We start from the raw sequence: 18991 nt of genomic DNA, 5'->3' as shown, positions 1-18991 counted from the left end.
TGTCTATTAGTAATGTAAAAATTTGTGCACTTTTTATAGATTCGATTATACATTCAATACATTATGGTTATATAAACAATTTTTACACATTTAAATATTAATTTTGTGATAATATATTTGAATTGAGCCAAAAGTTTAATATAGTATTGCATAATATTATATTACATAATTTTATATTATACGTCTTAGATAAAATTTCACTAAAAGTCAATGTATTGTATAAAAAAAGACGAAAAGGTAGATTAAATTAAATTCACTATTGTTTTTTAAATATATTTACATAAATTAATATTGAAATATTACATGCAATGACTGATTGTGTGGTATTTATTCACATACATAATGCTGTAAATATCATTGTTAAATAAATACAGAAAGAAAAAATGATACTCCACATCATTTGATGAAAAGAAAGTAACTTTATATCAGACCTTGATCTAAAAAAAACCAGATACATATATTGGTTATGCAAGAGAAAGTATATAATACTGCATTTCTCAATGTAGCTTGCAGTTGTTCGCGCATCTTTCGAATATCAAAATAATATTTCTCGAAGAAACTGACATATTTATAATACAAAACTGAGATAACACACATAAAAATGTAAGTATATTTATAGAAAGTATATCAACGTATATATAATCATTCCCTTTATAAATATGGAAACCTTTTAAATATTTGCTTATTTACAAATCTAAAATAAAATGTGTAAAAAATTATTCGATAATCGACATAATAATATACATACATATATATATATATATATATATATATATATATATATATGTGCGTGTATATGTGCAATTCTGTTTATTTAAATTTAAATATAAAAGAAAATTTTGATTTTATTTAACTTCCTTAATTAAAGTTACTTTAATGTAATTATCGTTATAATTTGTATATTTTCAGAAACTTTAATGTTAAACATTTTATGGTATTATAATTCATTAATTATAAACAATGGTTTTATTATTGCTGCTGGTCTCGTCATGCGTTTTACTATTGTACTATTACTACTGGACGAGAATTTATACCTACTGGTTCAGAAGAAACGTGCCTTGTCTTAAATTTTCGTTTTTCGGAAATAGCCGAAATGCATCGATGTTGAAGATTACAGTTGCTGAAAGTCTTCAGATGTTATACAGACAATACGAAGGATATCCGTTCGTCGGGACTTATGAACTCACAACACCGGTTCTTTTGCTGAGAGATCCAAAACTAATAAAATGTGTGCTTGTGAAAGACTTTGCCTGCTTTCAAGGTAAACTTTCACTGCAAAAATCATTTCTTTTAACTTTATTGACTTTATAACACTTTTTTAAATGTAAAAGTATTTTTATCCAATTTGTCTTATGTATATTTAACTTTTTATCATTGCACTAATCAGTTTCTCCGAAATTCAATCTCTCTGTCGATTTTTATCCATATATTTTTTCTTTTCTTATAATTGTAATAAAATTTAGTAATAAATAGTTTTAATTTCCTTAAGCAATAAATAATAAAATTTTAATGTGACTTTTGTAGCATGATAATTGTATTCGAAATAACACAATTACACTTGGTGATTGCAATTATTTATTCGTAGTTCTATTTAGGTCGTGGCATTATGATAAACGAACACGCTGATCCGCTTATGGCACATTTAATTACTATCAACGGACAACGATGGCGAAAATTGCGCACAAAGCTCACACCAGTCTTCACAACCAGCAAAACTCGATATGTATTTGAATTAATCACAGAAGTTTCAGAAAAGTTTAAGGTACCTCACTATTTGTCATATTATAAAGATCTAGCATTACGTTAATAGTAATGGTCTTGTTTAGCAATTTGTAGAGCAATACGCAGACAATGAAGAGCCTGTCGAATTTCGAGATCTTGCTGCAAAATTCACCAGTGAAATTATCGCAACTTGTTTCTTCGGGCTGAAAATTAATACGATAGAAAATGACGATTCTGAAATACTAAAAATGTTTAAAAAAGTCGTTGATCCGTCATTAGAAATAGCGATGAAGCGATATATACGCGATTATATGCCAAAAATATTCAAATGGTTATCGGTTCGGTTAATACCTGTGGATGTAATGTATCAATTTATTAATAATATTATAAATAAACAGAAAGAGAAAGATAATTGTTTATGATTTATATTGATGATATTGAATTTTATACAGGTTACCATCTACTTCACGAAGATAGTGAAAGAAGTAATTGCACACAGAGAAAAGCATAACATAACGCGAAATGATATTATGCAAGCTTTGATAGATTTAAAATATAAGCAAACAAAGATAAAGGATACCACTGGACAACCGCAAAACACGGCATTTAATTCAAATGATATAGGTATCAGAAAAATATTTTATTTTTTGTTTAAAATACTTTCATTTTAAGCACAGCTAATTAAATTATATATTTAAAATATTTATATGTAATTCAATATTTATGTATAATATTAATATTATATTATAACCTGCGCGTTTTCCGAGAATAACATAATATAATTTAAAAAAAACAAAATTTTTGTGTAAGTCTAAATATAATAAATTAATTAAATTTTTAAAAAGATACATGTACACATAAAGAATTATACATTTATATATTTCTTTAAATTATTAATGTGCAATATGCGTAAAGTTTGTTGTTTTGACATGTGTTTTAGTTATCGATGACAAACTAATCACAGCTCAGGCTTTTATATTTTTTCTGGCTGGCTTCGAAACCTCATCGACGGCTATGAGCTTTGCTATGTATGAATTGGCTGCTAATCCTAAAATTCAAGAAAAGTTGTACGACGAAATACAAATCATCTACAAGAAACACGGCTGTTTTTCTTACGATGCTATATCCGAAATGAATTATCTCGATTGCATCGTTCGCGGTAAGTTTTCATCTGTATGAACATTTTGATGATTAAATAGTAAAATGTAAATATGTTTAAAAAATGTATCACACAAATCGCAAAACATTTCCAGCGACAGAATTGAATTGTTCAGTAACAGCTAGTATAAGATCAATGAATCACTCAATTATTTCCAGCTTGGCCTACTAATCTATGAAAAATAATTTCAATTTTTACAAATTATTATTAAAATTAAATTTAGAAGATAAAATAGAAGTTACTTATCAATAAATTCTTATTTATTTTAATTCAGAATAATCACATAGTTTTTATAGCACATGATTTAATATTTTACCATTATAAATCATTATATATAATCATGTTTATGTTAATAAAGAAATGTTGACACAATTTTTAAGAAATGTCACACTTTCAGAATCACTTAGGAAATATCCACCTGTTGGTGCGACACAAAGAATCTGCGAAGAATCATACAAAATTCCCGATTCGGATGTTGTTTTAGAAAAAGGCACAAAAGTTATCGTGCCCATTTATGCAATCCATCATGACCCGCTTTATTATAAAAATCCAAATGTATTCGATCCGGATCGATTCAGTGGTGAAAATAAAAAGCTTCATGATAATGATACATTTCTACCTTTCGGCAGTGGACCACGCATCTGTATTGGTAATTTATTTAAGTATTTAATTATTAAACAACTTTTAAATAATGTTATCTTGCTTTGTATACAATTAAATCTCTTACATTTTGCAAAACATTAATACTACTAGAAAACATTGTTTTATATATTATATACTTGCATTATAATATATTACATGTAATTATTATTAGTGTATACTTTTTGTTTAATATTTTATGTTTATTGTAAACAGGAATGAAATTTGCCTACCTCCAAACAAAAGTAGGTCTTAGTTACTCTTATTGCAAATTATGAAGTGAAGCTAAGTGAAAAGATTTCTATACCATTACAATTCGAACCGACTAGTATTACGTTGACAAGTAAATCTGGAATATGGTTAAAGATCCATCGTCGTTTACAAGAATAAAAGCTATTTTTATTTATGACGATTAGAATCTATAATTCAATATTAGTTAAAGGACAATTTATATATATAATACGGGAATATTAATTAATTCGGTTTGAAATATATATATATATATATATATATGTGTGTGTGTGTGTGTGCGCGCTTCATTAAATTTTATAAACAAATATATTATTTTTTAACGTAGTTATGAATCGGAAATTAACAAAAGAATATCGTAAATGTACGATTGATTTTAACGTTTTAAAATATTAAACGTTTCCTTTCGTAAGTATCTTAAATTATTAATGTATTATCGTTTCTTTTCGTTATTAATCTTTCGTTATTGAATATACAAAAATCTATCGTAAATTTATGATAAATGTTCTATCGTTTCCTTTCATAATTATCAAATATTTATTCTTAAAAGCACACATTCAAAAGATGACATTTAGAAGATGTTTAACATTTAGCATGATTAATAATTATAAGTTTCTTTTCTTAATTGTACGTTTAAAAACTTAAAACTTTCTTTATCATAAATATACAATATTGATTACGATAAATTTTCGATCATATTTTTCTCGATAAATTCCAACAAAACGATAAAAAGCAAAATATTATTACTATACGAATTTTATCGTATTTTAACGACTGAATCCAATTTTAACAAAAAATGAAAAAAAAACAAAAAGAAACGATAATATTTCTTTGAAAATTTAAAAAGTAAAACAATAGGTTACGAGAGCAAACAATTAAATATTTTACAAATTCTATCGGTTCTTAATGTTCTCTATCGAATTTTTGTATCAGGGATGTCAAATTTTTTGTAAACTTTAAGTATTCATCACTACAAAATTAAGATGTATAATTTGCAACATAAAATGTAAATTGTATTTATATTTCAAGTAATATAAAGATTGATATTTAAAGTCTAAATAACGGAAAATCAAAACATACATGTATGTAGATAAATAATAAACTATACTTATTATTTATAAAAACAAAATATAACAGATTTATAATTAATAATATATAACAAATTTATTATTGTTTATAATATTTTCATATTTGCACATTTATTTATTAAAGTTCATCCCTATTTAATAATGTAGCAATATTTAGTGTAATGTGCATTGCAACAGTGAATTGGTTGTTTTCGAGAGCATTACGAATTATGGCCAAGTATTTATTAATTATGGATAAGGTTTTTGTCCTCTCATCTAAATACATACTTATGTCAAGTCCATGTTGTTCGGCAAAAGCTTTTATCTATAACACAAATTATTTCGAAATTCAAGGTATACTTATCACATTGAAAAACAGACTAAATATTTTTAATAATATAATATTATATGATAAATAATAAAATAATAGTAATATAAAAATATAGAAATGGTATTATTTTATCTTCAATGTATTTTACTAATAGTCTAATAATATAAAAGTATAATAATGTCATTTTACCTTGTTAATTTGATCCTCCCCGCTATGTATAATAATAAGACGAAGGACAAATTTATCAGTTCGGCTATTATAAAATATATACATTATTTAAAATTGCTTTAAAAATGGTTATTAAACGTTTTTTATTATATCTATCTCTGAGCAAATGATTATCTACATAAATTAATATAAGCAAAACTTATTTAAACACATAAATAAATTTGCTTTGCATGAGTATAATTATATCGTGCATCAACACGTACATATCTTTCAGAAAGAGAAAGACAAAATGTACATTAAGAGAATATTAATTTTATATGAAAAAGAATACTTATTTTATAACAATCTTGTCGAATTTTTTAATAAAAAAATCAATAGTTGGATCGATATTTGACATATTTTGCAACATATTTGTAAAGAGATTATCATAAATATCATATTCTACAAAATAGTATATATTATAAGTTATTAGCCTTTCGACCATGTCTAAATTCTCCGAACAACCAAGAAATTGAAGATGTTTTAGTGTCTCATTTACTTTCTGTACAAATTGATTCCAAATAGATTCATTTGCTTGCATCAGGCCAAAGCAAATAAATTGTTGGTCACATTGTAAAATTCTATATAATACAAAATTAAATTCTTTCAAACGCTAGTCGTAAAATAAATTGACAGAATTATTTTTGACAAAACTAGCAACTTTATGCAATAATATCACAACGTTTCGACCATTGGTTTTGGTCCTTTTCACGTGAACAAAATTATCAAATAAAACATGCGATTATCAGAATAAATTGACCATAGTTCCAAGAAACCGATGTAAATTTGGATATGAAAGACAAACATCTCCTCGATAAAACGATTCGTCACTTACATAAGTAAATCAATATATTGTGATAATCGCATGTTTTATTTGATAATTTTGTTTACGTGAAAAAAACCAAAACCAATGATCGAAACGTTGTGATATTATTGAATAAAGTTGCTAGTTTTGTCGAAAATAATTCTGTCAATTTAAAATTAAAATATTTAAGACTTATAATAACATTAATACACAAAAAATCATACCATAAGACTTTCAAATTATATATATATATATATTTATATATAATAAAACAATGTAATGTGCCAAAAATGAAAATTATTTTCTATTATTCACAGATCTTTTTAACAAACAATTTGTCCGGCAAATTATTACACAACATGTTTTTCAGAAGATGTTTAATATTTAGCATGATTAACAATTATAGGTTTCTTTTCTTAATTATACGTTTAACAACTTAAAATTTATTTTATCGTATATATATAATTGATTACGATAAAAGTTCAATCATTTTTCTCGATAAATTCTAACAAAACGATAAAAAGCAATATAGTATTACTATACAAATTATATTGTATTTTAACGACTAAATTCGATTTCAACAGAAAATGAAAGAAAACGATTAGAAACGATAACATTTCTTTGAAAATATAAAATGTGAAACAATAGGTTACGATAGAAAACAATAAAATTTTTTACACATTCTATTAGTTCTTAATGTTTTCCATCGATTTTTTTATCGAAGATGTCATTTTTTTTGTAAACTTCATATAAGCATCAGTGTACCATAAAATTAAGATGTATAATTTGCAACATAAAATGTAAATTGTATTTATATTTCAAGTAATATAGAGATTTATGTTTAAAGTCTGAAAAGCGAGAAATTAAAACATACATATATGTAGATAAATAATAAAATATACTTATTATTTATAAAAACAAAATATAACAGATTTATAAATAATAATATATAATATAACAATTTTATTATTGTTTATAATATTTTCAAATTTGCACATTTATTTATTAAAGTTCATCCCTATTTAATGACGTAGCATTATTTAGTGTAATGTGCATTGCAACAGAGAATTGATTGTTTTCGAGAGCATAAAGAATTTTGGCCAAGATATTATTAATTTTGGATAAGACTTTTCTCCTCTTAACTAAATACATACTTATGTCAAATTCAAGTTGTTCGGCAATAGCTTTTATCTATAACACAAATTATTTCGAAATTCAAGGTATACCTATCACATTGAAAAACAGACTAAATATTTCCAATAATATAATATTATATGATAAATAATAAAATAATAGTAATATAAAAATATAGAAATGGTATTATTTTATCTTCAATGTATTTTACTAATAGTATAATAATATCAATGTATAATAATGTCATTTTACCTTTTTAATTTGATCCTCCCTGCTATTCATAATAATAAAGCGAAGAACATATTTCTCAATTCCGCTATTAAAAAATATATATTATTTAAAATTGTTTTAATAATGATTACTAAACATTTTTTATTATATTTATCTCTGAGCAAATAATTATCTACATCAATAAATATATGTAATACTTATTTATACACATAAATTTTTTGCTCTATATGAGTATAATTATATCATGCATCAGCACGTACATATCTTTTAGGAACAGAAAGACGAAACGTATATTAAAAGAATATTATTTCTATATGAAAAAGAGTTACTTACGTTGCAACAATCTTGTCGAATTTTTTAATACACAAATCAATAATTGCATCTGTATTTGGCATATTTTGCAACATTATTGTAAAGAGATGATCATAAATATAATATTTTTCCAAATAGTCTATATGCCTTTCGACGATGTCTAAATTCCCCGAACAACCAAGAAATATGAGATGTTTCCGTGTCTCATTTCCTTTCTGCAGCACAAGATTCCAAATAGATTCATTTGCTTGCATTAGGCCAAAGCAAATGAATTGTTTGTCAGATAATTGTCTATAATACAAAATTTAAATTAAAATATTTAAGACTTGTAATAACATTAATACACAAAAAATCATACCATATGATTTTCAAAATATATATATATATATATGTATATATATCTAATAAAAAAATGTGATGTGCCAAAAATGAAAATTATTTACTATTAATCACTGATCTTTTTAACAATCAATTTGTTCGGCAAATTATTACGCCACATGTTTTTATGTTAATAATTATATAGCATTAACTGTATTTATGAGCAGCATGTTATACATTATGTAAGGCAACAGTATTTATGCCTTATATCATTTTGATCATACATACATGCTATCTTGCTTTAATAAAGCAAAAATATAATTCAAAAATATTTTTATATATTTTAAAATATTTTTATATATAAATCTAATTGTTAATTGTTTTTATTTGATACAGAGGATCGGCATTATCTGATCTAATTTAGTGACGTTTGAGATAAAACCAAATTTGTTGAATTTATTTGTCATATTCATATTTCTTAGATAACATAATAAAAGCTCACAAATTTCTTGGACCTTCCAAATATGCAAGTAATTTAGCGGTAGCTTTTGCTCGACATTTGTCAAGCATGTCTGGATATATGTTGTATAAACAAACAGTTTTCATGAAATCTGCCCTAATTTTTATAGTCGCAGGATCATCATCAGAATGCTCGTCGAAACCAATATGTTCAAATAGCTTATGCGTCAAGTTGAAGAAATATGGCTTAAAAACATTTTATAATGATCAAACAATTTAAAATGCAATAACTTAATTCAGGATAGTTTTTTTTCTAATAATTATTCTACTAATCATTAAATATTTAATTTAGAAAAATCAATCAAAATATTATCATAATTTATGTATATTAATATTTAAATTTAATTAATATTAATGTTTCTCTTTTTTCTTCCTCTTTTTATTAATTTAGATAATTAATCAGTACTAATATATACATATATTTATAAATTATGCAAAACATAACTTACTTTAAAGATCGCAGCTACATGAGGCATCCGCAAATAATTATTTAATCTGTGAATGGTTCGGAATGCTGGAAACCATGGGATGGGATCGATTTCGCGCGACAAATAATTTATAACTTCGAGAAAAATAATAAAATCAAGCTGTTCGGTTGCTATCATGTGATAAACGTCGTCGATTATTTGCGCACGATTCAAAATTGGGATTTTATTGTAATCGTCGGAATTAAGGGAAGCAATGATTCGTCTCCAATTGATTATATCATAATTAACACGATAATAGCCTGTATTTAGAATAAAAAAGCAATTAAAAATATGTAATGCATATAATAAAGATTAATATTTCAGAATTTGTTATCAAATTTTGAATACATTTTTTTAATTTATTATAAATAAATATAAAAAATTTAATAAATTTAATAATTGTTTAAATTTAATATCTAATTTTGAATTAAATTTAAAACATTTTTTAATGTGTACCTTATCTGATAACATAACGATACTTATACCTGTCAACTGCTTATTCACAATAATCCAGTCATTAATGTCGACTCCTTCGATCGTTAAACTCTCGTCCTGAGGTTTTAACCAATGAGTAGCCAGAGTTGACAAAGAATTCGGATTACTTTTGGTAATATAATTCAATGGTATCCACCATGCGCTGTTTGTTTTAGTGTCCTCAAGAGATGAGAATTGAGCTCTCTCTTGCGTCACGTTAATCTCACTTGTATCATAATTTCGGCGGATTGTCACGACAGGATACGCTGCCTGTTTGAACCACGTGTCCATCACTTCTTTTACTTTAAAATCATCGTGCAGTACGTCTGATTCGTCGAGAGCATCTTGCAATGCTTTCCATAAATCGTCTGGTGTAGCACTATTGTATTGGCTAAAAATCAATAATGCATGTAATATAGATATGTAAGTGTACTTGATAAAGATAAGACTTTTGATAATTAAAAGCCTTTGCATTTTCTGTTGCCTAACACATTTTTTTAAAAAAAATTAATATATATAAATTTAATATTTTGAATTTCTCAAAATTCATTAATTTAAGAATTTTAGATTAGATTATGTAAATTTTTTAAACACAGGCATGTGTGTTTGTGATTAAATACACAAAATGAGTTTAATGTTTAAATGACCAAACGTACAAGCGAAATGTTTTATATACGTGAAGAAATTTACGACACTGTCTTAAATCTATTAACTTGAAATATAAATTTATACTTTATTTAAAGGTAAATAATAATACAAAATTTCAAAAAAATTGTACTTACTGTGCTTGAAGATATTTTATCAAACCTTTTCGAAACACGTCTTCCGTCAAGAAATGCGATACCATTCGCAATAGAAGAGCAGCTAAAAAAATTAAAAAAACATAAGTTGTAAATATATTTTATAATATATATATAATATAAAGTATAATATATATTTACGATATAAAATACGATAACATTTATCTTGATATAATAATTTTAGAACCTATGATTATATGTTTTTCGTTTAAAACGAACGTTTGTAAAAAAATAAATGTACATTAATATATTATAAAAATTGACTTGTGTAATATTTCTTAACAAATTAAACTTTATAATTCTTTTTTCTGTCTAACATATTAACATAACATATTAAGATCTTTATAAAAAATATTATAGTTATTTTATATAACAATTATCACATTTCTTTAAATAGATATTTAATAATATCTTTTTATATATATATATATATATATATATATATATATACATATATTGTAGTTAAATAAATATATATTTAAAAAATGTCTTGCATTTAATAATATCTTTATATATATATATATATATATATATATGTATATATATATATATATACATATATTGTAGTTAAATAAATATATATTTAAAAAATGTCTTGCATTTTGTATAGATGTTGTTAGAGAATGCTGCGGAGACATACAAGTGATTAATGATGCGTAAGTTGATCGGTTTGGAATAGACACTCTCCTCAAACAATTTTGGTTGTTCATATTCCACCACCAATAAGTCCATCAACCGCCATTCTTTAATAAACTGAGAAGAAAAAGTTTATTAATAAGTATAAAAGTATCATAAATAAGAAAAAAATTAATAAAACATATATTTTGATCGCGAAATTTGCCAATACTTTGTCAGTAATATAGAACTGCAAATAGGTCGATATGCCTTCGCTCAACCAAACATAATCCCACCAAGCCGGGCTAACTAGATTTCCAAACCACTGATGCGCCAATTCGTGAGTAATTACCATGGTGTCAATTATCGAGCGCGAATTCTCATTTTGAAGAAGTACGCCTTGCCTTAAATTTTTCAAATATTTTCATTATAAATACGCACGATTATATAATATAAAATATATTATTACATTGCAATATACATAAGTATAATTTTCGGCAGATCATTTACAATGCTCATATTTGTAAACATTGAAATAATCTACATAAAGAAATAATCTTTATTTTTCTCTGCTTTTTCACCTTTTTTATCAAAAATGTTCTAACTGTCGAACAAATAATTGAGGCATTTATTTTATTTCTCAATATGTCTTCAATTGTTTGAAAAGTATAACAAAATTCTTTTTATTCTAGTTTTAATATTAGCACAGTTTAAATAATCTTGATAAGTTATACATACAAATGTATCTCCTTGATTTGATAATATATATAATTATTTAATTATTTCCATGACTTTTTAAAAGATTATTTACTATTAATTATTTTCGCTAGAAAAAGAAATATGTTTATGTACTTACTCATAAGCGATCATACCCCAGTTTTCAGTTGCACCTGAATAACGAGGAATGGAAACGTGGTCCATTTTCGACACGGGAACGGTGCTATTGGTGAATCTTTCGAGTTCGCGCGTTGCTTTCTCAGCGATATCAAGATGATATGCGGCATAAGAAAGAAGATGCTTCGGACCCCATATTTTTGTGGTACCATTTGAATTCGAGATATACTCATAATCGGCGATCACAAATCCCAATAAATTAGTAGACATGATAGGTGTCGTCTCGAAGAATGTCCACAATTTTCCATCGGCTGAATCGATCTCTGACCGTATGGACGGCATGTTCGACAACGCTGTGTAATTAGGATAATGTTTTATGGAAAATTTGAAGGTCGCTTTTATAGCAGGCTCGTCCCAGCATGGAAACGTCTCTCGGGCGGAAACTGGTTGGAAATGCGTTGCTGCCAACCATCTGTAAATTCATTGTAGTTTGCTTCAACGTATAAATAATCGGAGTGAGTGAGGGAACAGATCGCTATATAATTCAATTAACTTTTTAAGGGCAATTACAACAGTGAAAAACACGATAATTGCGCTTTTTTATTAACTTTTTTTATATAATATATATTTATTTTTTTTATAATATATTAATAATATATAATTATAATAATATTACATTTATTTTATACACACATGTTTTATATATTTATGTTTTATAATATTAAAATATTACATTTATGTTATATCTCCTATTAATTTTATTTGTACGTGTGTAAATTTTATATTTATGATTACTTACACTTTGTGACTTTCATTATTAGTATAGAAGCTTCGATAGAATCCATGATAAACAGTACTAATCACACCCGTGAATTTGAGATATAGCTGGTAAGTTCCAGGATCCAATCGCTCCTCGAATCGTATTGTCAAAATTTGCGTGTCACGATTATATTCATGCTGTTTTCGAATATAATTCGGTACAGCATCTACATCGTTCTCTTTGCGAGTCAATATTGTTAACGTTTCATCTATTATTAGTTGCACAGTGTGCAATGCGATCGTGTTTGTCACTTTCCATACCTTAATGTTGATGCACTCTTCGCCAACGAAAGTAAAGTTACCTTCCACGATATGCGGTATTAATTTTATATCGTAATGAATAGGCGTGACATATTTTGGTAGCCGATATATATTTTCTATGTATTCTTCCACTATTGTATTATTCACTTCTTCATCAGCTTGAAGAAGAACACTATGGCCTGCGATAAGCAATATAGCTATCGTTAACATACCTTTGATGACCATTACGAGAGAATATATGTAACTATGTAACGCACGTGTAAGCTACTAAAAATATAAGTTCGTTATAATTCCGTTATTTGGGAGTCAAAAATATATATATGTATAAGATAAGAAAAGGACGAAGAAACACGAAAACAAGGATATCGAGTAGGGAAAAGCGCAGGTATGCGAATACCGAGAGCAGAAAGTCGAAGTCAGGCCGCGAATATAGACAGACTGATATCGATAATGAAAATTGATCAATGGTGAGAGACTGCATGTCTATCGTAATTCTGCACGTGTTATCTGTAATTATTCTCTAAAGACCAATTCTGATTTTTGACTACGTGCTATTTTTATTTTCAACAGCCATCAAGAAATTATTTTTGTGCAAGTGGTAAACGAAATATTTTTTCAGATACTTCTTTTCCTAACGATTCCTACACACATCTCTTTCATTAAGAAACTGAAGTAATCTTGTAAAGCAATCTTCCAGAATATGATATCAAAATCAGAAAGTTTATATATACGTCCGCTTTATAAGATATTCTCTAAAAGAAATATTATCGTCTATAACATTATTACAGAGTATAATAGGTCACAACTGCTGCTTTTTTTAGTATGTGCCTTTAACATGTTTCAGCATCTTTCGAAATAATTCTATATGAAAAAAGCCGAGAAGTGTGCGTTTGGAGTCGATATGTATCGTGTATATTGTTGCCGCTCTTTTACGTATGTATAATTGGTAGTCGATTGCGAGCGATCGAAACTGCGTTTATGACAATGACAGTTCGTACAGTGTCAAAATAGTGAAAGAAATCGTATTTTTGAACATAAGTTTGGGCTGCTGATTGTATTACGACAGTTCTGTTTTTTTTTTAATTCTCGTAGATCTGGGCATATCTAACATAATGATTCGTACATTTGGTCCTAAAGGAAAAATTAATTTCATTGGATTAATTTTTTTCATTGGAAAAATATTTGAAACAAAAATAGTAGGGTTTTACAAAATCTGTTAGCTGATGACATTATTTTTGTATTTCGAATGACCTCGATGAGGCTCTAATTGTATAGAGTACTAGAGTTATGTGTAGATCAAGGTCATTTAAAGTCATTCAAAATTCAAAAATAATGTTACCATAGATTATGTTTTGCTTTGCTTTGTTTTGGTGAAAATTTGGTTAAGCTTTATTTTGATAAAAAAATTTTTTTTAGATTTCTATATCAATGTGTTTGGAATGTTTTAAAATGTCGAAAAATTAGATTTTTAAAAAATAGATACGTATGTACGGATGTATGTGCACACCTACATTTGTGTTTAGATTTTAAATATCTCAAAAATATTTGACTTGCAAAGCTGTAATTTGGTATGCAAGTAAAGTAAAATTACACTTTTATTTACTGTAATTTCTAGTAAAAATTTATAAATCTCATTTTTTATAAAATTTTGCATTTTTTTAGAAATATCCGTGGTTGCTCTAACTTTCATAAATTTTAAAATATCTTGATAAATTTTTTAATATAAATAGACTATCATCAAAGGATGGTTAGTATTAAATTTGACGAGGTTCGGTGAAAGAGTTTATTATTTATATAATATTGAATTTTTTTAAAAATGACTTTTGTTGCAGCAACTTTTATAAATTTTAAGATACGGGCATAATTTTTTTTTACATGAATGGACTATCATTTGAGAAGTGTTGGTATTTAGTTTGGCGATGATCCGTAAAAGAGTTTATTTCTTATAAAATTTAAAATTTTTAAGAAATATGCATTTTTATTTTTCGCAAATTTTAAAATATTGAGCAAATTTTTTTTACATGAATAAAGTATAATTAAAGGATATTTGGTGTTAAATTTAACATAAATCGGTGAATTATAAAATTTTGAATTTTCAAAATAATTAAAATTTTTATACGAAAAAAATATGAGAGTGAGTACATACATACACACATACACATACATCTATCCATCATTTTAAAAATTACTATATGTAAAAAAAGTGAAAATTTGAACTTTATTAAAAAAATTATCAATTTTTCGAAATATTTTTTCTTAATAAAAAATACCGAACATGAAATAAAATATATTTTATGATTACACATACTTTTAATTTATCTAGAGCTTATTATTTTCGTAATTAAGATGATTAAAAAAAACTTAAATAAAAACATTGTGCAAATTTCAATTTGCACAATTTTTCTATTCTTATAATTGTAATCAAATTTAGTAATAAATAGTTTTAATTTCCTTAAGCAATAAATAATAAAATTTTAATGTGACTTTTGTAGCATTGCAATTGAATTCGAATTAACACAATTACACTTGGTGATTGCAATTATTTATTCGTAGTTCTATTTAGGTCGTGATTTTATGATGAACGAACACGCTGATCCGCTGATGGCACATTTAATTACTATCAATGAACAACGATGTTGAAAATTGCGCACGAAGCTCACACCACTTTTCACAACCAGCAAAACACGATATGTATTTGAATTAATCAAGGAACAATATACTAATTAAATACTCTTTAATTCAAATAAAGTATTACACGTATAAAAGGCTAATAAGAGCAGAAGTAATATGGCGGTTAAAAAAGAACTAATTTATTACATTTAATCACAATATATACTCATAAAAACAATAAAGTTTAAATTAATATAAAATTATAAAAATAAATACTTGAAAGTTAAAACAAATAAACAAGCAAACGTTTCGATCCAATTTTTCGGATCTTCTTAGCGCAGTACACAAAGCAAATTAAAATCACAAAAGTCTAAAGTTCATGTTTAACGTATAAAAATTTAATAAACATATTTAAACGCGGTTACATCAATAAACGAAATAAAACGTCATAAGATTAACACTAAGATGATTCTCATTAATCCATCACATTTACGTAACTGTGGGAAGCGCTTTTCTTTAGTTTTCTGACTACGAAGTTGGCAGGTGTTAAAATATAAAACATTAATTGCATCATATACTTATGATGTGACGGTATTTTAATTGTAACAGTAACAAAAGTGACGCTAGTGTAATCCTCATGTCAGTAGAACGGCTCAGAGGATACTGACTTTTTCATTTGTTCTAACTTTCGAGTTTATTTTTATAATTTTATATTAATTTAAACTTTGTTGTTTCTATCAGTATATATTGATTAAATGTAATAAATTAGTTTTTTATAACCGTAATATTACTTCTGCTCTTATTAGCCTTTTATATGTGTGTAATACTTTAAGCAAGGAAGTTTCAGAAAAGTTTAAGGTGCTTTACTATTTTTCATATTATACTCTTATAGCAAAAAACCAGCAATATCACTGGTTTTTTGCTGTAGGGGTATATATCGTTATGCATTAAGTTAGTAGTAATGATCTGGTTTAGCAATTTGTAGAGCAATACACAGACAATGAAGAGTCTGTCGAAATTTGAGATCTTTCTGCCAAATTCACCAGTGACATTATCGCAACCTGTTTCTTCGGACTTAAAATTAATACAATAGAAAATGATGATTCCGATTTTCGAAAAATGTGTATAAAGGTCGGATACGTTGTTTAATATATCGATGAGGAGATATTTACGCGATTATATGCCCAAAATATTCAAATAGTTATCAATTCGGATAACACCTCTAAATGTAACGTATCAATTTATTAATATTATTCTAAATAAACAACAGGATAAGATGTTGGTTTATAATTTATATTGATGATAATGCGTCTTATATAGGTTTCTTCTTACTTCACAAAGTTAGTGAAAGAAGTAATTGTACACAGAGAAATGCATAAAACAACTCGAAATGATATTATGCAAGCTTTGATAGATTTAAAATATGAGCAAACAAAGATAGAATATACGCCAGGACAATCGCAAAACATGGCATTCGAAACTAACGATACAGATAACAGAAAAATATTTTATTTTTTATCTAAAATACTGTTATTTTAAGCACAATTAATTAAATTGTATATAATATTTATATATTTATATATAATTCAATATTTATGTATAATATTAATATTATATTATAACCTGCGCGTTTTTCGAGAATAACATAATATAATTAAAGAAAAAAACAAAATTTTTGTATAAGCCTAAATATAATAAGTTAATGGAATTTAAAAAAAGATATATGCACATAAAGAATATTTCATTTATATTATCCATTTATATATTTATATTTTTTCAAATTATTAATGTGCAATATACATAAAGATTGTTTTAACATGTGTTTTAGTTATCAATGACGAGCTAATCACAGCTCAAGTTTTTCTATTTTTTCTGGCTGGCTTCGAAACCTCATCAACGATTATGAGCTTTTGCTATGTATGAATTGGCTGCTAATCCTATAAAATTAAAAAAAAGTTGCATGATGAGATACAAATCACCTACAAGAAGCACGGTTGTTTTTCTTACGATGCTGTGTTCGAAATAAATTATCTCGATTGCATCATTCGCGGTAAGTTTTTATCCGCATGGAAATATTGATGATTAAATACTAGAATGTAAATATGTTTGCGAAATGTATCGCAACAATGTACGCACAAATCATAAAACATTTCCAGCGGCAGAATTAAATTATTCAGCTAGTATAAGATCAATCAGCTTTATGATAATGACACATATCTACCTTTCGGCAGTGGACCACGCATCTGTATTGGTAATTTATTTAAGTATTTAATTATTGAACAGCCTTTAAATAATGTTATCTTGCTCTGTGTACATTAAAATCTCTTACATTTTGCAAAACATTAATACTACTAGAAAAAATTATTTTATATATGTATCATATACTTGCTTTATATTGTATTATATATAATTATTATTAGTGTATACTTTTCTTCAGACTGTTATTCAGACTTCGCAACACACACTTGAAATATCGGGAAAAAGGACTTGTTAAAACGATAATCATGTTTAAATGTCGCATAACTTGGCATCTTAGACCAATCGCCTTGCACATCTATTGGTCAACAGCGAAGAATCGTTTTAATTTTATATTTTAATATTTAACTAACTTTGTATTTTTAACATTTAACTCTGTATTTTAATATTTAATTTTTATGTATTGACAAAGACTGTAGTGCAGTCGAAACGTTTACGATTTATATTGTTTCTGTAACGGAATGTTAATTTAATTATTTAACTATTAATAAATTTTTACATCTTATTTATTTGCTCGTTCAGTTGGCCTACTATATTTGATTTGTTTAATTTTGTACACTTTTCGTTTAATATTTTATTTTTATTGTAAACAGGAATGAAATTTGCCTACCTCCAAACAAAAGTAGATCTTGTTACTCTTATTGCAATTTATAAAGTAGAGTTAAGTGAAAAGACTGCTATTACAATTTGAACCGACTAGTTTTACGATCATAAGTAAATCTAGAATATGGTTGAAAATCCATTGTCGTTTACAAGAATAAAAGCTATTTTTATTTATGACGATCAGAATCTATAATTCAATATTATTAGCTAAAGCGCAATTTATATATATACATACGGAGATATCAATTAATATGGTTTAAAATAAATAAATATATACACATGTGTGTGCGTTTAAATTTTTGTATAATATACCTGATAAAAAATCGATAGAAACAATAAAAAATAATTATATCGTTTTTAATCGTAGTTATGAATCGGATGTTAACAAAAGAATATCGTAAATGTACGATTGATTCTAACGTTTCCTTCCGTAAGTATCTTAAATTATTAATGTATTATCGTTCCTTTTTGCTATTAATCCTGAATGTACGAAAATCTATCGTAAATTATTGATAAATGTTTTATCGTTTCCTTTTATAATTATGAAATATTTATCCTT

At 25.9% G+C, this 18991-nt stretch overlaps 2 protein-coding genes and 1 long non-coding RNA gene across 3 annotated transcripts; 2 read left to right on the top strand and 1 right to left on the bottom strand.

Annotated features, from left to right (window-relative positions):
• Positions 1-915: 915 nt before the first annotated feature.
• LOC114933119 (putative cytochrome P450 6a13) lies at positions 916-4102 on the top strand. Its single transcript, XM_029305594.2, is given in 8 exon segments — positions 916-1261; positions 1596-1762; positions 1827-2081; positions 2175-2346; positions 2663-2881; positions 3279-3530; positions 3737-3771; positions 3773-4102. Coding segments are annotated over 8 exon segments (1539 nt in total). The 5' UTR covers positions 916-960; the 3' UTR covers positions 3911-4102.
• Positions 4103-7056: 2954 nt separating this feature from the next.
• On the bottom strand, positions 7057-13328 carry LOC114933118 (aminopeptidase N-like). Its single transcript, XM_029305592.2, has 11 exons — positions 12683-13328; positions 11906-12355; positions 11282-11453; positions 11034-11187; positions 10417-10498; positions 9646-10025; positions 9143-9420; positions 8677-8879; positions 7878-8147; positions 7566-7629; positions 7057-7370 (listed from the first exon to the last, which is right to left on the bottom strand). The coding sequence occupies exons 1-11, from the start codon at positions 13186-13188 to the stop codon at positions 7185-7187; spliced, it is 2745 nt and encodes a 914-aa protein (XP_029161425.2). The 5' UTR covers positions 13189-13328; the 3' UTR covers positions 7057-7184.
• Positions 13329-17406: 4078 nt separating this feature from the next.
• On the top strand, positions 17407-18255 carry LOC146722670 (uncharacterized). Its single transcript, XR_014925017.1, has 3 exons — positions 17407-17623; positions 17730-17824; positions 18011-18255. It is a non-coding gene; the product is annotated as an uncharacterized LOC146722670 (long non-coding RNA).
• The last annotated feature ends 736 nt before the right edge of the window (positions 18256-18991 follow it).

Source organism: Nylanderia fulva, unplaced genomic scaffold (assembly GCF_048542155.1).
Source record: "Nylanderia fulva isolate GAGA-0341 unplaced genomic scaffold, ASM4854215v1 Scaffold29, whole genome shotgun sequence".
Lineage (NCBI taxonomy): Eukaryota > Metazoa > Arthropoda > Insecta > Hymenoptera > Formicidae > Nylanderia > Nylanderia fulva.
Note: the sequence above shows the minus strand (reverse complement) of the source record. Positions and strands in the feature narration are given on the sequence as shown.